General features: G+C 43.0%; 1 protein-coding gene across 2 annotated transcripts in view; it reads left to right on the forward strand.

The window, feature by feature from the left end:
- LOC104947001 (pleckstrin homology domain-containing family G member 1) overlaps positions 1-17,230 on the forward strand; it is a 37,908-nt gene extending 20,678 nt beyond the window's left edge. For both annotated transcript variants that reach the window (XM_010772926.1, XM_010772925.1), the window contains exons 3-17: positions 913-1,013; positions 2,251-2,320; positions 7,147-7,193; positions 8,630-8,780; positions 9,143-9,274; positions 10,032-10,214; positions 10,312-10,407; positions 10,745-10,831; positions 11,266-11,299; positions 11,415-11,507; positions 11,599-11,660; positions 11,755-11,940; positions 12,036-12,155; positions 12,348-14,235; positions 14,687-17,230. In XM_010772926.1, the coding sequence (XP_010771228.1) occupies positions 913-1,013; positions 2,251-2,320; positions 7,147-7,193; positions 8,630-8,780; positions 9,143-9,274; positions 10,032-10,214; positions 10,312-10,407; positions 10,745-10,831; positions 11,266-11,299; positions 11,415-11,507; positions 11,599-11,660; positions 11,755-11,940; positions 12,036-12,155; positions 12,348-14,235; positions 14,687-15,630 (4,194 nt within the window). In that variant the 3' untranslated portion in view covers positions 15,631-17,230. The remainder of the gene's footprint in view (positions 1-912; positions 1,014-2,250; positions 2,321-7,146; positions 7,194-8,629; positions 8,781-9,142; positions 9,275-10,031; positions 10,215-10,311; positions 10,408-10,744; positions 10,832-11,265; positions 11,300-11,414; positions 11,508-11,598; positions 11,661-11,754; positions 11,941-12,035; positions 12,156-12,347; positions 14,236-14,686) is intronic.
- Positions 17,231-18,100: the final 870 nt, after the last annotated feature.

Raw genomic sequence — 18,100 nt, forward strand, 5'->3', positions numbered from 1 at the left:
TCACACCACAGCTCAATTTCTCTCCGATGGCCGTTATTTATTCTAATCCTTGGCTGCTCCTGGTCTCTTGGACGCCTAGCAGGCTCATAATTATAAGGTTGTGGTCCGTCATATGCATTCGAATATTCATGTTCAACTTCTTCTGTGTCGAAACTAGCATTGGGATCCATGTTTATTAATACGTTACACCGGCCGCTCTCCCCCTTGTTTCCCCCATGTTACGTCACATGCGGGAGGTCACGTGCAGAGGTTTTTTTATGCGGAAGTGAACATTTCTTACAAAAACGACGCCAGATGTCACTGTGGTGTATTTCTGTATATTTTTGGGAAAATCTAGTGTATTCATCATTTTCCTACACATTTATTCACAGGTGTCTTTAACCTGGAAGTTGCCCTTTAAGTGTAATTTAAACTGAAATAATGGAGCCTGCAGATTTGTTTGTTTCCCAGAAGAAGAACAAACATAAAATAATGATATTAACAATCAGCCTCGATTTATACCTGCGTGAGGAAATCTTACTTCCAATACTTTACTGCTATCAAATGGTACTTCAGCAGTTCAAAAAGCTTAACTAATCATACATTATCATGCAGATGACTCAATGTGCATAATTATGGCAGAATGTCACAGTCTTTGTCACAATGCTATCTGGGTGCTCAAGTGAATTATATTAAGAAAATAATGGGCTTTGAAAACCACTTAAGTGAAGTCTGTAGGAGTCACAGTTTGAGTGTTCTGACAAAATAAAGTGTGTGTGTGTGTGTGTGTGTGTGTGTGTGTGTGTGTGTGTGTGTGTGTGTGTGTGTGTGTGTGTGTGTGTGTGTGTGTGTGTGTGTGGGTCAAAGCTGGTGACAATCAAACTGTCAGCCATAGAGATCTAACAGGCCTGTGTTCTCTCTTTCTCTCTGCAGGACTACTTGGAGAGCATCAGTAATCAGTCTCGGCTGGCCTTGAGCTCTGAGGATAAAGGCTCTCTATTCGGCAACATCCAGGACATCTACCACTTTAACAGGTACAACACACACAGAGAGCTGTGCAGATAGGACTTGAGACTTGGGATTTAATGCTTGATGGTTGAGATTAGAAAGATGCCCATGTTTAATGTGGATTAAAAATACTGTGCTTTGATAACAATACAACGTTATCCTTACATTTGTATTGAGTTTAATCACCTTATGGCATAATATGAATCACATGGTCAGTTGAAAGCTTCCAAAAAAGGTTTCCAAATCAGTTTTGAAGGAAAAAATAGTCTCGACCTTTTTTATTATAATCATTTAACAATATATGATAAACAAAATAGCAACAAGGAGACCTAACATTGTCTCATACCTTTACTATTTCATAATTCATCTTTATCATTTAAAGGACTCAGCATTGCGAAAGTCAGTAAATGAACGAATTAAAAAGTGATTATGACCATCAATTTGCTTAACAACACTGGAGACTGAACTCTAAACAGCTCTGGTAGACAGACAGTTGTCTCTCTCAGGCCACACAGACGATGTCCTGCATTGCTGAAACTGCACCTGTTCATTTCTGGGAAGGGCGTTGTTGTTGTGGTAGTCAGGTGTGTGTTCGTGTGTGTGTTTAATAATTCCACGTCTGCATATTTGTCTCATCCGGCACCACTCTAAACCTTGTGTTTGTGATGTGTGTGTATTCAGACGAGATGGCTAGTTGATCATCAAACATGGTGGTCTGCAGACACACACACACACACACACACACACACACACACACACACACACACACACACACACACACACACACACACACACACACGCTCTTCCTCCATACCTATTCATTTCTCAGCTGTCCCACGCAGACACTGGCCAGTAAAAGCAATCATAAAAGCAGTTTAAAGCGATCACAATGACCTCATGCTTCAGCCACGAAACAATCACTCCCAACTGTGCACTTACATTTTTTACACAATGTGCTCTTACACACTTTCACACACTTTCACACACACACACACACACACACACACACACACACACACACACACACACACACACACACACACACACACACACACACACACACAAAGCCTGTTTGAATTCATGGAAGCTTCTCATTTGTTCAGAGCCAAATGCCCTATGCCCTAATTTCTGTACCTAGGCTGACTCTTGCTCTTACTTGGAACAATGAATCATGGGAGTTTATATTCCTGTGTATTGGAGAAGTAGGAAGTTATGGTTTCTTTCATCAATAACTGATTTCTTTGAGTGCCGTGTTTGTTTCAGAGACCTTCTGCATGATCTTGAGAAGTGCAACGCTGACCCTGTGGCCATCGCAGAGTGCTTCGTATCCAAGGTAAAGATGGTCGCTACTCTGCCCCCTTTTTACTCACCTTCTCCTGCACAGTCCCTCTCTCTGTTTCCATTGGTGGAAAGTAACTGAATATCAACTTAAATGAGCAATTGAGCAGATATTTTAAGGAACATGAACTTCCACTATTTGTTGATTTCCACTTCTGTTCTATAGAACAGAAGAAAACATATAACAGCTTTACTTACTTTTTAGATAAATAACAGGTTGATGCCCAAAGAGGGAAGATTACAATACATTTTACAAAATTAGAGGGTATTTCCCAAACATTTTTAGAGCATTTTTGTATTATTTCAAAACATTATTGCATCGGTATTCAAAGATCTAATGGCAGTGATTTTCTGCATAGTAAATACTTTTACCTTTGATACTTATACTAATAGTTTTTTTGTAATTTTACTTAAAAAACATTATGAACACAGGACATTTACTTGTATCGGAGTAATACATTATGTTGTGGTACTTCAGAGTCACTCTGCCTATAAATACACACTCCTCTGCTCGTTGAAACCTGTCCAAACAGCTGGTCAGACACACACATAAACAGACACTCATGCACAAAACGCACACACACCCACACACAGCACAGAAAATGAGAAACATGTATTATAAGAGATACATTTACCCAAACCCGCTGAAGACGCCAGGCTTATTAAAGTCAGTAAGGTATGTTTAAGGTCAGTAGCATTAGTTTGGTGGTAGGAATGTGAGTTTTAAGTGCCACGAGAGGGCCGGGAGGAAGGACAGCTCAAGGGGAATTTTAAGGACCGTCCAAATATGTAATCACCTTTTTTTGTTTGACTAGAGAGGGATAATAGCAGTGCTTTATCAAGAAAAAGCAGAATCAGCAACTCTATCACTGGATCCTCTGTTTGTGTGTTTCAACTTTTTATCCCAGTCCTGCTCCTCGCCCTGTCCGCACACTAAAAAAAGAAGATTGCATGATAACGTCCCGTGATTCTGTGTTCTGCATTCCTGTACTTCCTCTAAAACATTTTGCATTCCCTCCCTACCCCACTGCAATTACACCCAATGCCACAGAGCAACTGTCTGACCATATATAAAAAAAACAAGTCGCAGTCAGCGTCACAGACTCCCCAAATACAGCAGCTGTTGTTTATACGAAGCAGTTTTATTGCAGTCCACAGCAACACTCTGCGTAATTAGCTGAGATGCACACACAAACCAGCATGATGACATCTTGTAACCGACTGATAAATGTTACAGCGTGATGAACCAATCTTGGATAATCCCCTGATCTGAAATTGGGACAACCTAAAGTTGACTTCTGTTCTGCAGTCAGTACAGCAGTCGCTATAAAAACAGTATAACATCCTTATAGCCCGGAGTAAATTGGGTCAATGCCAGCTGAAAACATCGCTCCACCTCCTTAGGTCCAGAAAACATGCTGCCAGGAGCCTCCTGCCTCTGATAACTTCTCTCATGAGAAACATTAAAGCCATTAAAGTTTGTTATCGTTTATTTTACTGGAAGAGCTCCTGACTTGCTGCTCCAGGTTCTGTCGAAAACATATACACATCTCGCTTCCAGGCGTAAATGATGGTTCCCATAAAAACAATTTAACTACAGTAGAAGGTTCAATCTGGTGGATAAATGCTTTGATTGTGTCAAATGTAACCTAAACAGACGTTTATTATAGTCCATAGAGATTATATTGAACCACGGCCCACGGTTGACCAATGAAAACATGTTTCAATGAGTTTGCAAGTCCTTTAAATGTTCTAGAAATCTACAACTGTACGACAACTGGGTAAACGCATACAGTCGATGGGTAAACTTAATTTGGAATTTAGGAAGATCAAGCAAGCTCAAGAACAGCTGTTATATACTCAATACTATACTGTATATTTACATTGTAAATAAACGAGGATGAACATACAATAATAATGGATGATGAAAGCAGTCTTAAGGCTTCTATAGGTGTGTGTGTGTGTGTGTGTGTGTGTGTGTGTGTGTGTGTGTGTGTGTGTGTGTGTGTGTGTGTGTGTGTGTGTGTGTGTGTGTGTGTGTGTGTGTGTGTGTGTGTGTGTGTGTGTGTGTGTGTGTGTGTGTCACAGCTGATCGTGAAAGAGAGGTTTTGTGGCCTTAGCAACCATGACTAACCTTCGAGAACTTTGGTCGTAATTCTGGTTACAACCCTTGCAGCTATACATTTTCTACCCTGAGCAGCCAAAAATCACAACCCAGCACAGTGTTTGAAGAAGAGACGGGTCTGGTTGTAAATCTCTGCCTCTCTCTCAGATAATTACCGATCCATCCTCATGTTCCTCTCTGTTCGCCTCAGCCCTAACTGTGCAATGTGATGAGTAAGCCTTTAACGCGTTGTATGGGTTGCTACATGCTGACTGAAGCACAATTACAATAAGATCTTAAGCTTCTTCTTTATTTTAGCCCCTAGTGATTTTTGCCGTGTTCAGTTCCCAAATGATGACTCACTGTGACTAGTCCGTTCTCGAGAAAAAGACAAACACTTTATGGCTTTCTCCTTAGAACGGATCAGTGGGTGCTGATACAACTCGACCTTTCCTTGTTGTACTGAGTAGTTATTAGTGGCAAAACAAGTACAAATCCTCTATAATCTGTATTTTGATACTCTGGAAAAGGGATCATGTTTATCGTATAAAGGAGCCAATACTCTCACATGCAGCATGATGATTATATGATTAAACTTGTATATATTTCTAAAAGGGAAGTATATTATAGATCTGAGCTATTTCAGGGTTTTCCTGGTTGAGTTCAAAGAGTGTGTGCAGACATGTCAGCTTTAATGACAAAGTGTGTGGGCAGATGTGCGTGCTCTGTACAATTCTGTACTCAATAGAAACATGTATGTATCTTGTGGTCTTGTGTCCAAGGTTCAGAGGCATATTACGAGTGTGTATTAGGAGTGTGTGTTGGTGTGTGTCATCAGAAATCGATGGTGGCACATCTGGTTGTGTTTAAGCCTGGTCTGTGGCGGCAGACTGGAGACAGGGAAGAGAGCTCTGCTCTTCAATTTAGGAAGGTTCCCACGGAGCACCTCAGGCTAACAAATTGTGTGTGTGTGTGTGTGTGTGTGTGTGTGTGTGTGTGTGTGTGTGTGTGTGTGTGTGTGTGTGTGTGTGTGTGTGTGTGTGTGTGTGTGTTCCTATTTTCTCAGTTTAGTTAGGTGGGATGCACTGTTTGTCTTTGTGTAGCTAGCTTGAATAGGAATGTATATGTATCCCAAGCAAGGAGCATAACATCCAATCACACCCTGTGTATGTACACTGTAAGTAACTATGAATCGCATTTTAGGAAATATGTGTAAATGTCCACATTCCTGTGTGTGTTTGGACACAATGAACCAGAACAGCCGTTTGTGTTTATGATGCTGCTTCCTGGTGGCTGTCCACATCCTGCGACCCCCCCCCCCAAGTGTATTGACACAAATAGATTTCAATTAGACTGTCACGTTATGCAACAGAAAGAGGGTTCATCTCCAGGACTCCAGCATAACGAAATGAGAGGGGGAGATTGATAGAAAAAGCCTAAAGAAACAAGAAGGAATGTAAGATTATGAAACACTGACGAATATCCGTAAAACATCAATGAAGAGATAACATGGAAATCAGGTGAAAGACTGAACGATATGAAGCAGAGTTCCTGAGAGCAGCAGAGAGAGGTTAATTCTAGCTTTGATAAGTCATCCCGTCTCTGATGTCTTTGATGTTCAGTGAGTCATGCAAGGTGGGAAGAGTCTCAATTATAGGGGCGGCGATGCAGTATGAGGGGATATATAATCTGAGCGCTCACTGCCGTTTGGATCAACAGAGACTCAAAGGCCAGGACGCAGGCTAATCATAAGCTACAGGGTTGACTTTCAATTAGTAGCAGTGAACGGAGGAGAGAAGAGGCCTTGTCTGAGGGCTGAGAGTGTGTAGGGATGTAAACATGAAATAACCAGGCCAGTCATCAAATCTGCACCGGATCACTGCAGAGACATCACAAACAGTGAGGCAAACAGGGCAGTACACTTTACCTGAGAAAAACAGCATTCGGTACCAGTGTTGTGTTTTTTAGCCCATTTATTACTACGTACATAAACCTTATATTACAGCTAATCATTTGCAATCTGTGCTGCCGTGTTTTTTGAAATTCAGACCAAATGTATTTGCTCCAGGCATTCATTGTTTGCAAAATATTTAGCTATGAAGATTTATTAGCGGAGTTTGGAAACGCTTAATCAGCTTTTAGACTGCTGACATGATGGGAAATTAATGGTTGTTCAAAATGTAGGAAAACAAACAACTCATATTGCACTTATCAAAACCAGGTGTTAAACCACATACATTAATGTACACCAAAAAAACATGTACCTTTTATACACGCATAAATACACACCTACTAACAAATTGTGATGAGGCTTCAGGATATAAATACTTAACCAGGAAGTGAATTCAGAGAGGATACTGATTTACAAAACCGGGCACATTTTACAGTTTGTTCGAGAGTTGAGGTGCCGTTAAATCTCATGATGAAGTAAACGATTTCTTAGTTTGTGGTTGAACAAGAAACTAGCTAGAATTTGCAAACATACTTTAACAAGTTGTTTTGCTGTAGTTGTTCGAAAAATAAAAATAAATCACAAGAAAATGCTGTCAGAAATGCATTTGTATGAACATGGTGAACATTATACCTGCTAGCTATTTGACATTGAGCTTGTGAACACTCTTTAACATTACATGACATCATTGATTCTTCTCTTGACTGTTTCGTTTTTTCATGTCATTTAACTGCATCATCTAATTTGTGCTTGTTGTGTTTTACAGAGTGAAGAGTTCCACATTTACACTCAGTACTGCACCAACTACCCACGGTAAGACAGCACTAAACCGGTTTGCTTCTCAGTGTCTGCTTATCAACCGTCCTACTCTACAAACATTCTTGATGTCATCCTATCTTAATCTCACCTCCGCACACTGTCTTCCCAGCGTCTCACGTAGCTCCATTGTGTGTGTCCATCAATGCGTTACCTTTATCCCCTCCCTGACAAACTGACACACTCCATAGACGTCAGCTCAGCAGGAGTCAAAGTGTCTACCTTCAGTTGTGCCTCAGGCTCTGTTTCTCCCTCCCTCCCTCGTGCACTTTTTTTTCCCTTTATTTTTTTATTCGCTGCCTATTGACAGAGTTACAGCTCCCACACTGACAGATGGGGTATTATAGTTGTCACCTTATCATACCTAACGCCGTTAATGTTTTAGTAAGCTTTGTGTGAGTCTGGTCCTATGGGAGAAGTTTATTGTGTCACTGTATTTGAAACATGAGGCTATTCTTTACGACAATATACACTGCACCTACCAAACACACCTTTCCCCTTTGGCTACCTTTTTTCTTTAACAGTGTTTCATCACAAGTGCACGTGGGGGAAGAAACTATTTACCAGCTAATTATGACTAATTCAATGCTGATTGTGTGTGTGTGTGTGTGTGTGTGTGTGTGTGTGTGTGTGACACTGTGTGTGAAGGGGCTTTTGTCAGCTGTATGAGATAGACCGTCTCCCACATCCACACCACAGCTGGTGACCCCAACCAAGGTCACACACGACAGACGTGCACACACATGGAAGACACTCAAACACACACAAGCACACACACACTCAGAGGATGTAGATGTATCATGGTCGTACTGCGCTCTTAGGTCGGGTTTCCTCCAGGACAATGTGAGGCCTGTGTGGAGCTTTACTGGAATTTAGATATACAGACACGCTCGGACACACACGCACACATAAACACACACACAAGACAGAAAGAACGTTTTGGGTAGTTCACAGCTGTTTTCCATCATTTTCCACTCTGCCTATATATACACACACACACACACACACACACACACACACACACACACACACACACACACACACACACACACACACACAGACTTCATTACTTATAAAAAAGCTTCTTCTTTCCTGGGAGGTCAAACAACACACAGCTCCAGTAAGCAGTACATTCAGGTCTAAAAAGGTTTAACAGTGCTTCTGTTTACAGTGCTGTTAGGTGAATATGTACCAAAAAGCAATAAAGGCTGCATGGGAAAACTATTAAGGAATTAAATGAAATTTGAGATATAGATCTGTATTATGATGAACTCCCTTGTTATGTAAATATGATATAATACTCGCACACCATGCTAAAATCGTTATTATATTGGCTGTCATGACATACATTGCACCTCTATCTTGTCATCACAGTCAAATTAGGGTATACTGCACACCTCTGAAATCTTTTTCGCTGTGTTTTGCCTCCGCAGGTCGGTGGCTGTGCTAACAGAGTGCATGAGGAACAAGGCGTTGGCCAAGTTTTTCCGCGAGCGCCAGGAATCTCTGCGGCACTCCTTGCCTCTGGGCTCCTACCTGCTCAAGCCAGTGCAGAGGATCCTCAAGTACCACCTCCTGCTACACGTACGTCTGTCTGCCCTGCTCCAAAACACACTTACACAGAAACAATTACTCGCTACCCACAGAAATGCAAGCCCAGGTTCACACAAGTCATTCCAGGACACACTAAGGTTTTTTTGTTATACCAATACAAATGGGCTGAATAACAGCCTTTCTGACACGGCTCCAATGACAATCTCCACTGGAGAAGCCAAATGTTTCGACATATGCTGCTCAGTATGCATGTTCCTGTGCATGCATTAGAGTGCAAGCATGAGTGTGTGTTTATGTGCAGAAACACACACACGGGAGCCTGTATGAGTGCATCCCTGTGCATGTGCATACAGTATGTGCGTGTGCTGACTCTTAGCGTTGTGTGTTTGCAGGAGATAGCCAATCACATGGAGAAGGACACGGAGACGTACGAGGTGGTGCAGGAAGCCATAGACACCATGCAGAGAGTGGCCTGGCACATCAACGACATGAAGAGGAAACACGAGCATGCTGTTAGGTTGCAGGTAAGACGACACAATTATAAAATGAGAAAGAAGCAAAAACAAGTCTTCAAGCACTCTGCTGAATCCATCACATGTGGAGTGTGTGATCTCCTCCATGATGTGTTCTCCACACTTTCCACGCTTTTCATTATTCCTATAACTAAAACAGACACAGGGAGCCTTCTCAAGGAGCCAATTCTTTTATTGTTCTGCAGAACAGTTATGTGAAGTCTAGCTTTGATTCAGCCAGCGCTCTGATCCACGTCTTACGCAAGTGGCTGAGTTTTCCACTGGACTAATGATGGCCTTGCATAAGGAGGGCACATAAAAGGGAAGCTTGTTTCTTTTATCAGCTGGGAGCCAGAAGGGCCAGATGAATGCAGGAATGTGTGGGGAAGCATCAGAGAAAGGATTGGCTCTATAGAATTCTTCAGTTCTGTTGTTTTGCTCTCTTATTATCTCTCCTTTTTTCCTCTTCTTTACTGTTTGCTATAGTCAGTTTCGCCCTCCATTCAGTCGCACAAAAGACACCCTCCTCCTTCACACTATATATGAAACCCCACCTTTTTATAATGTTCTTTTCAATCATTGCTTTACTATTTATTTGCTTGAATCTGTTAAAGTTGACATATTGTTTTTATGAACAATCTTTGTTTGTGTTTTTTTCCAATGATATGCCATGTTTCCAATTTAGCTTTTTTAATGTGTCGTTATTTTTTCTGCACGATTTGTTATGGTTTCCCTCCCCTAACTCTCTGTATTTCTATGCACTCTGCAGGAAATCCAGAGCCTGCTGACCAACTGGAAAGGCCCTGATCTGATTGGCTACGGAGAGTTGGTCCTCGAAGGAACGTTTCGTCTACAGCGAGCTAAAAACGAGAGAACCCTCTTCCTGTTTGACAAGCTTCTGCTCATTACCAAGAAACGAGAAGAAACGTACACGTACAAGGCTCACATACTGGTCAGTCACATCCAGAAGAGACACAACTAAATAATAACGTTTCTGTTCAGTAACAGCATTTCTAACACAATGTCCTACCTTCCTGTGTTTTCTGCAGTGCTGTAACCTGATGCTGGTGGAAGTTATCCCGAAAGAACCGCTGAGTTTCAGTGTGTTTCACTACAAGAACCCCAAACTTCAGCACACGGTCCAGGTACAGAAACATTGCACAATAGAGCCTGCATCATAACATGAAGTCAAAGTGAATGTAATTACACGTTTGAGCAAGCGTGCAATCAGAAAGTGTGAAGATCATTTGCAGGTGTCCGGGCCCACCTCACTGAGCTGCTCAGACACGTTTGAAGAGGCTAATGGTGGCCATTGTTGTTCCCCTAACCACTGTGTTTTGCATTAGCACTGAAAAAATAAAAGATAATCAGTGTGACATTAGGAAAGCCGTGTTTCAAAATGTTTAAGGGTTTATCCCGACCCTCCCTGCTGCTTTGTGTCTGATGTCATCTTCTCTCTGATGTTTTCCACTCTACCCTCAGGCCAAATCACAGCAAGACAAGCGCATGTGGATCTTACACCTCAAGAGACTTATACTTGAAAACCATCCGGCCAAAATCCCTGCCAAGGTAAGAGCGGCTCGTCCTCCTGACAGCTCCCTCTCTGTTCACTGTGGCGTACAGACAGATTTCGAGTGGGATGTTCGGGAAATGTCTCTCCCTCTTCCTTTCTCCCTCATCTCCATCTGTCTTTCCTCCGGATTTATCTCCTCCCTTTACTTTTTTATGTGCTCTGATTTTTCCTCTCATTTATTTAAATTCAACCACAATCCCTTTTCTGTGTCTAATTCTGATTTGGCCATGTGCAAGTGGAAACTGAGGATTCCTCTCCAAGGGTGAAGGTCACTGTGAAAGTTTACTGATTACATAAAGGGGCTGCTTGTTAAGTGTCAAACATGCGGATAATTAAGAGAGGACTGTTATGTGGCGCCACCTAGTGTCAGAGCTAATGTTTATCAATAACCTGTGGAACTCACCCTCATATTTTCTCACTTGATTTCTAGGCTAAGCAAGCAATTTTGGAGATGGATGCAATGCGTGAGTGCCAATTCATATATGTATAAGAAATGTAGAATACATAGAAATTACATACATATTCAATGCATTCTATTTAATCATCATGTTGTTGACATCTTTTCTTTCATTTATCCAGATCATCCTGGGTTTCATTTCAGCCCCGATGGAGGTAAGAAGGATTCCCCTCAGACCAAGGAGGGTCCAACCCCTCGTAGAGGACGCAGGAAAGGTAAGACATTAAAGAGAAGTACTGAATCTTAAAAGTAGACCTTGCAAGGCTGAACTCAAAGATTTAATCAATGATTTGTTTGATTTCCCAGAACCTCTATCCAAATTGTTGAAAAATGCCAAGCAGAATGCTGCCAACACAGACGGAGAAAAGGTGAGTGATAGCCAGAGATGATGAAAAGTTGTAGGTTGATAAGCACGCTGTTATTTTAAAATCATAATTTAAAAAATAACCTTCCTCTCTTCAGCGGATAAGTCTGGGCGCCACTCTGCTCTCGCCAATGTCCCAGCTGGCTTTGGGCACCATTGGTCGAAGCCGCAGCCTCATCAACCAATCACAGGAGTCCCTGGACCCCGGCGATCACTACGACCACAGTGACAGAGAAGAGGAGCCTCATCAACAAGATGCTGATGATGAAGATGACAGTGGTTTGGTGAGTTCAAAGCTGCCCAATAATCACTCGTACTATTCCACTTTCATGTCTAGCTCTTCCAACATGTTTTTAATGTTAAATATCTGCTCCATTAGGGGGGAGGAAAGCGTCTGCGAGTGCCTGGTAAAAGCAGTAGGAAGAGACTGAACCCTCAGGCGTCTGTCGACAGTATAGAACAGTGGAAAACCTTCAACATGAGCACTTCAGACCTACAGGTATAAATCAAATGTAACCAATTTAAAGGGACAGTACGCCCAAAGTCAAAAATTCTTAGCTGCTATTTATCCAGATTGTCTTGGTGTGAGTTGCTAAGTGTTGGAGATATCAGCTGCAGGGATGTCTATAGTTAGATATTTTTAGACCTTAACTACGTTTATAACAACAGCTTTTGCTCACCTTCCCCACAGAGAGCCAGAGAATCCCTAGTGAGGGAAGGAAGTCACCACCCTCCGCTTCTCAGGACCCCTGCCGTGATGGAGGAGCCTCCAGACACCCCCGTCCCAGCTGTAGTAGTCACAGAAAGCGACCAATCTGTGAGGAACATCTGGGCAGACCACCGTGCTCGCAGGGCCATGTTCCCAACCCGCCAGCGAACCATGCAGCCGGAAGACGAGGACGAGGACATCTACCAGATGTTTGTCCCGACGGAGCAGAGCGCACCAGAACCAGAAGTGCACTCGGAGAGGTCAGAAGCCCCCTCGTCGCCCAGGACGGCTCGGCCCTGCAGCTGGCACGTGGAACAGGTGCCCACTGTGCATGTTGACCCCCCCTCTGATGATAGCAGGGTCCTGCGGAGGGCGAGCAGCGCGGGGGAGAAGGCTTCAGAGGGGCTCCAGAGTCCTGATGACGACCAGGCCGGTAACAGCAACCTGGAGGTGATCCACACTGAATCCTCCAGCAATGACATATCTGGGTCATCATCAGCCGAACAGCTGACGTTAGACGATGTAGAAAATGTGTATGACAACATCAGCTACGAGGATCTGAAGAGCATGGGCCTTGTTAGAAGAGACCCCGAGGAGAGCCAGTCACGGAAAGAAACCCCCTCAGATGCACAGGGTTCCCAGGACCAGGCAGCAAAGGTACTGACTGCTCCAGAGACTCCTGTGGTCCCAGAGCGTGTGATCCAACAAGACATTTCTTCTGAGAGAAAACCGTCGCCCATGCAGGAGGGGAGGCCATTCGGGTCATGTGAGCTGAAGATAGTAGAAGAAAACATCTATGACACCATCTGCTTCAGGGACCCCCCTACGACAGAGTTTAAAGGGGTGAATGAAGGGAACAAACTACAACAGGAGAGAGACAGTCTGCTGGCCTCAGAACCAGATCTGACTCGAAGCCTTGGAGGGTTTGTGTCCGAGGAGAGCCTCCACTTTGGAGAGGATGAAGCCTTGCACCCTGTCCCATGTTCCTCTGAGCCAGACTATTCCTCCTCGTCTGCCTCTGAGACTTTCTCGCAGCGCCCGCAGAAAGGGGACAAGATGTCGGAGCAAGTCGACGAGATCTGGAACGATCTGGAAAACTACATCAAGATCAATGAGAAGAAAGCCGATAGACTTCCTGCTGCCTTCCCTGTTAGTGCCCGTGAGTCGCCTAAGAAAGCACCATCGGTCAAAAACAGCCCCACGAAGATTCCTCTTGTAATTAGTCCCCAAGCAGCCAGCAATCCCACCAAGAGTCCCCCAACACACCAGCCTAAGCCCCCACCTGTTACCTCCACGCAGTCATTCACAATCCCAGTCATCAACCTCCCTGACCTGCAAAGTGAATGCCTTGCTGCAGAAGAAAGCTACAGCCCGTCTTTGAGCTCACGCCCCCTTCCTCCCCCGCCCGTCACCCCCGAGCCCCTCGCAGGCACGGTGAAGAGCATCAGGAACAGACTGGCTCGCCTCAGTAGTGGCAGCTTCCGCTTGGAGGACGACGACCTGGTGGAGCTTCCTCCAAGAAACACCCTTCAGAGGGATATTCCCCTCAAGGACCTCCATAGTTTGTTTCCAGGGGAGCTGGCAGGCCTGGCCTCCCCTCTGGCCTCCCCTCTGGCCTCCCCTCTGGCCTCCCCTCTGGCCTCCTCCTCCCTCCTGCTGGGGGAGTCTGTGGACCTGGAGATGGAGAAATCCAAGAACCGAGTGTTCCTGATGGCACGGCAGTACAGTCAGAAAATCAAGAAAGCCAACCAGCTGCTGCGCATGAGGAGCATGGACCCTGGAGACGCCTGTGGGCGGAGCAGAGCTGAGAAGAAGCAGAAAGACCTGGCAGCCATCTTGGAAGAAAAGAAGCAAGGGGGCTCTGCCATAGGTAACACAAAATCATTGAACTCTCGGAGAAAGGTTTTTTTTACTTGTCAAAACTTAGAATGCACTGATCTGGCTAAACTTGACCGTTTTGCCATAGAGTGTTACCTTTTTGAAAACGTTTTAAATCTAAAAACCCAATTTCATATACAGTAACTAATTGGGATCCCTCTTTTGCAAGTCATTTGAAATATGTTTTAATTATCAAAAACACACCAAGAAAACAAACCAATCAACTCACACAATGCCAAAATCTCACATTCAACACACCAAAGAACCTGCACCCATGTATCCTGATAAACACAAATATACTGTAACACACTACAACTATAATTCAAGACAATATTACAAATATATAAAGTCTTTGTTCTTTTTAGCCTTGTGCTCATGTTATATTTATATCATAACAAAACCCTACTCACACCTTCTTTGCGTCCTCTGTGTTTCCCCTTCAGGTGCAAAGATAGCAGAGTACTCTCAGCTTTACGACCAGGTAATGTTCAAAGACCCCTCGCATCACTCCCACCCGGGGCTACCGTCGTCTCCCTCCATGCCTGAGACCTCCCTGGAGGAGGACTGGCTCCACTCCACTTACAGCAATGGAGAGCTGGCCAGCTTCGTCTCCTCGTCCAGTGACTTAAACGATGCTCGGGCGTCCTCTACCCTTCAGCGCAGACTCACCTCTGCCTGCTCTATCCCTTCCCTAAAGACCTCTCCTACCACACCACCATCCCAGAGATGGAGCTCCTGCATGTCTCCACCGAGCGAACAGGAGGAGCACGTGTACAGTTCCATTAAAAGACATCCTTCCTTGAACGCTCCTTCTTCACCCTCGTCAGAGTCTCCCCCGTCGAGTCACTGTCAGTCTCTCGGCTCTCTGGGCAGCCAGGAGAAGACTGAACTCAAATGTAACGTACCCTCGGACAGACTCCGCGGCCCCAGTCTGGGTCGGACCGGTCGGCAGAGTAGTCTCCCAGAGCGCTCGACCCACGGACAGTCAGACATGACTTTACACGACGGTCAACAGGTGGTCGTCCTGAACCGGGCTTCTGCACTGAGCATCCTCAACGCCACTCAGAACTACATGGCTAACTTTAAGGACGATGAGGAAGACGATGACGACTACGTAGAGATCCGCTCGGAGGACGAGAGCGAGCTAGAGCAGGACAGGTTGGCGCGGCAAAACGGCAGCTCGGCAGTCCTTCCCAACCAGAACCGGGGTCTGGTCCACTCCCAGAGTCTCCCGTGCAGCCCGCTGCACTCCTGCGATCAGCAGAGGGCTCTGGACCGTGAGCAGCTGGAGAAGTACCTGTGGAGCGAGCCGCAGCAGAGCCAACCCAAAATCGTCCAATCTCTGAGGGAGAAGTTTCATTGTCTGAGCTCCAGTAGCTTCGCCTGAGTCTTTATGACAAATAAAAAGCCAAATATAAATAAACATACAGCATATAGCAACAAAAGGGACACTGCTGCTTTGCCATCCAGATTTCAACATTATAGTCCACAAACAATGACACATCTCTCAGCATAGAGCAGAAGCAATTTCTTTGATTGCAGCGATATTTGCAACTCTCTGTGACAGGGCTTTAATGTAAAAATAAATAATGAATATTAATAGCCTCAGTGTGAGCCGCCTTAGCACTTCCAAACAGTCTTATTGTGTAGGCTTCAAACAGACCTGGTGGTGAAAAGTAATCGGTGAAAGCAAAGATTGTCTCGTAAAGGCATTCATTGTGACTGAACGGGTTATAATATTCAGAGGAATTTTAACTATTTTATCGCTTTACATGTGAGCCTTGTAGATGTAATTGGAGTCATATGAATTGGTTCTGCTGGAGGACTTGATGCCATTAAACTGTTGTACAGTTACAGTAAAAGTTCAGGATACCTGTTACTGATTTTAAGAAATCTTGTCCGTGCCCAATGTCTCAAACAGTAGTAAAAGCATGAAATATCTGATGATTCACCACACAACTGACTTTTCAAGCTCTTTTTATTTGCCACAAAGCTTATTTTACAGCATTTTGAGCACTAGTTAACCTCCTATTAAGGAGCTGTGAACCACAATGGTGGCTGCTCTAGTGTTTTTAATTGTGCTTACACTATTAAACAGATCTGAACATGCAACATTTTTCAAATTTGCATCTTGAGGCTAGATTGTCACTTTTAACAGCTTTTTAGCAATAATTATAACAAGTAATGATGCCGCTGTAAAGAAAACACGTTGACTAAGATCCAATAGGTTAAGTATAAGTACATTTAGACCTTTGAGTCTATTTGAGGTTATTGTGTTTCTGCCACCTTTGTCATCAATAGGGTAAAAACACGGTTTAAAAATCGAGAGAAGATGCTGATATTTTAGATAATTAAGAAACCATAGAGCTTCATATTTATTTTGAATCTGTGAGTAAATCAGAGATGGTTTTTCATGTCAAAGTCTGGGGGCATCCATCATGTATAAAGTGAAATGTGCATCTCAACAAGTGGATGTTTCTTATCATATTCATTTTAACCTTTAAGAGGGACCACGAAGGAGAACATTAGGGGAGTTGGTTGAAAGTACTGTATTATTTGGTGTATTTGTTTTCCCTCTCACATGGATAGTCTGTCTACTTTGTTTATATTATGGAACACTCTGTCACACTACTGATATCACTTCACAGAAAGAAATTCACAGTCGGATAGTTGTCAGTCACTTTAATAAGGTTCATGCAACACAATTGTTTCTCTTCCCTCGAAGCATACCCAGTATTTATCACACACTGTCTTAATAAAAATCGCCAAAGTTGTCCTACTGTTTGCAAGCATCCCTGGTTATTGGTCTGTTTCACGTTGACCTTAAGCCACAGACAAGTTATAAAATACATTATTTATTAAAAGAGGTTTTATTCTGATTTTAGGGGCGCAAACACAATTGGAATTAAATACTGTGAATATTTTTTTAGAAGTTCCTTTCACGCACTGCTTAACACAAGTTCCAAATCCAAACAACACGTGAAAAATTGAAAAGCACAATATCATGGCCTGCGGTTTAAACCAGGAAATATGTATCATAAGCATGTTAGGAATATGAAGTATGTTCTTTTTTCCTTGTACATTTATGTCCTCTGTTTCACTGGTGGGGATTGTCTGTCTTCATTGAGTCTTTTTTTGCACTTTCTGTCTTTTTTTACATTTGATTTGTAAACACTTTGTAAAGATGTACATTTTAGGAAAGTTATTCTTGTATACATTAGGTATGCTTTATAATGCTTTAATGTTTAAGTTAAGTGTACTGTATTTTTTTAACTGCCTAGTTGTCATTGCTCAACAATGTATTGGAGGTAATAAATTCAAATTAAACTAATCTCTGTGTTTTTGTGGTTATCACTGAATAAACATGAATGGTATGACAGCATATTTTAAATCTGAGGTTATTTTCAACAGTGTTCCTTGCTTATTCCTTCAAGAACACATAATAAGAACAAATACAAGGAGAGCAGCCTAGAATAATGACAACAATTGAGATGACATACATTTTGTAAGGATTAGCCTTGGCTTGGGGATAAAAGTAATGACTTCCCCATTGATTTAGTAGCATGTATGCCTTTAGTTTTATGATATAAAATGTATATCAGGTTATATAAAAAATATATCATGCAGATACCAGCCTACCTTGGCGTTTAAACATCATGCTTGGTAATCAATTGGTTATTACAAGCTAGGCCCATGTAAAGAAATAGGGGAATTGTGTCAACTCAACATTTAGAATTACTGTACAAAAGAGACAATTCTCAATGATGAAAAGTAGGCCCGAAGCCCAACTAGTAATATATTTTTGAGCCCAAAATCAATAACTAAAATTGAGAACATTTAATTAAATTTACAATTTA

This window comes from Notothenia coriiceps, unplaced genomic scaffold (assembly GCF_000735185.1).
Source record: "Notothenia coriiceps isolate Sejong01 unplaced genomic scaffold, NC01 NC01_scaffold00011792, whole genome shotgun sequence".
NCBI lineage: Eukaryota > Metazoa > Chordata > Actinopteri > Perciformes > Nototheniidae > Notothenia > Notothenia coriiceps.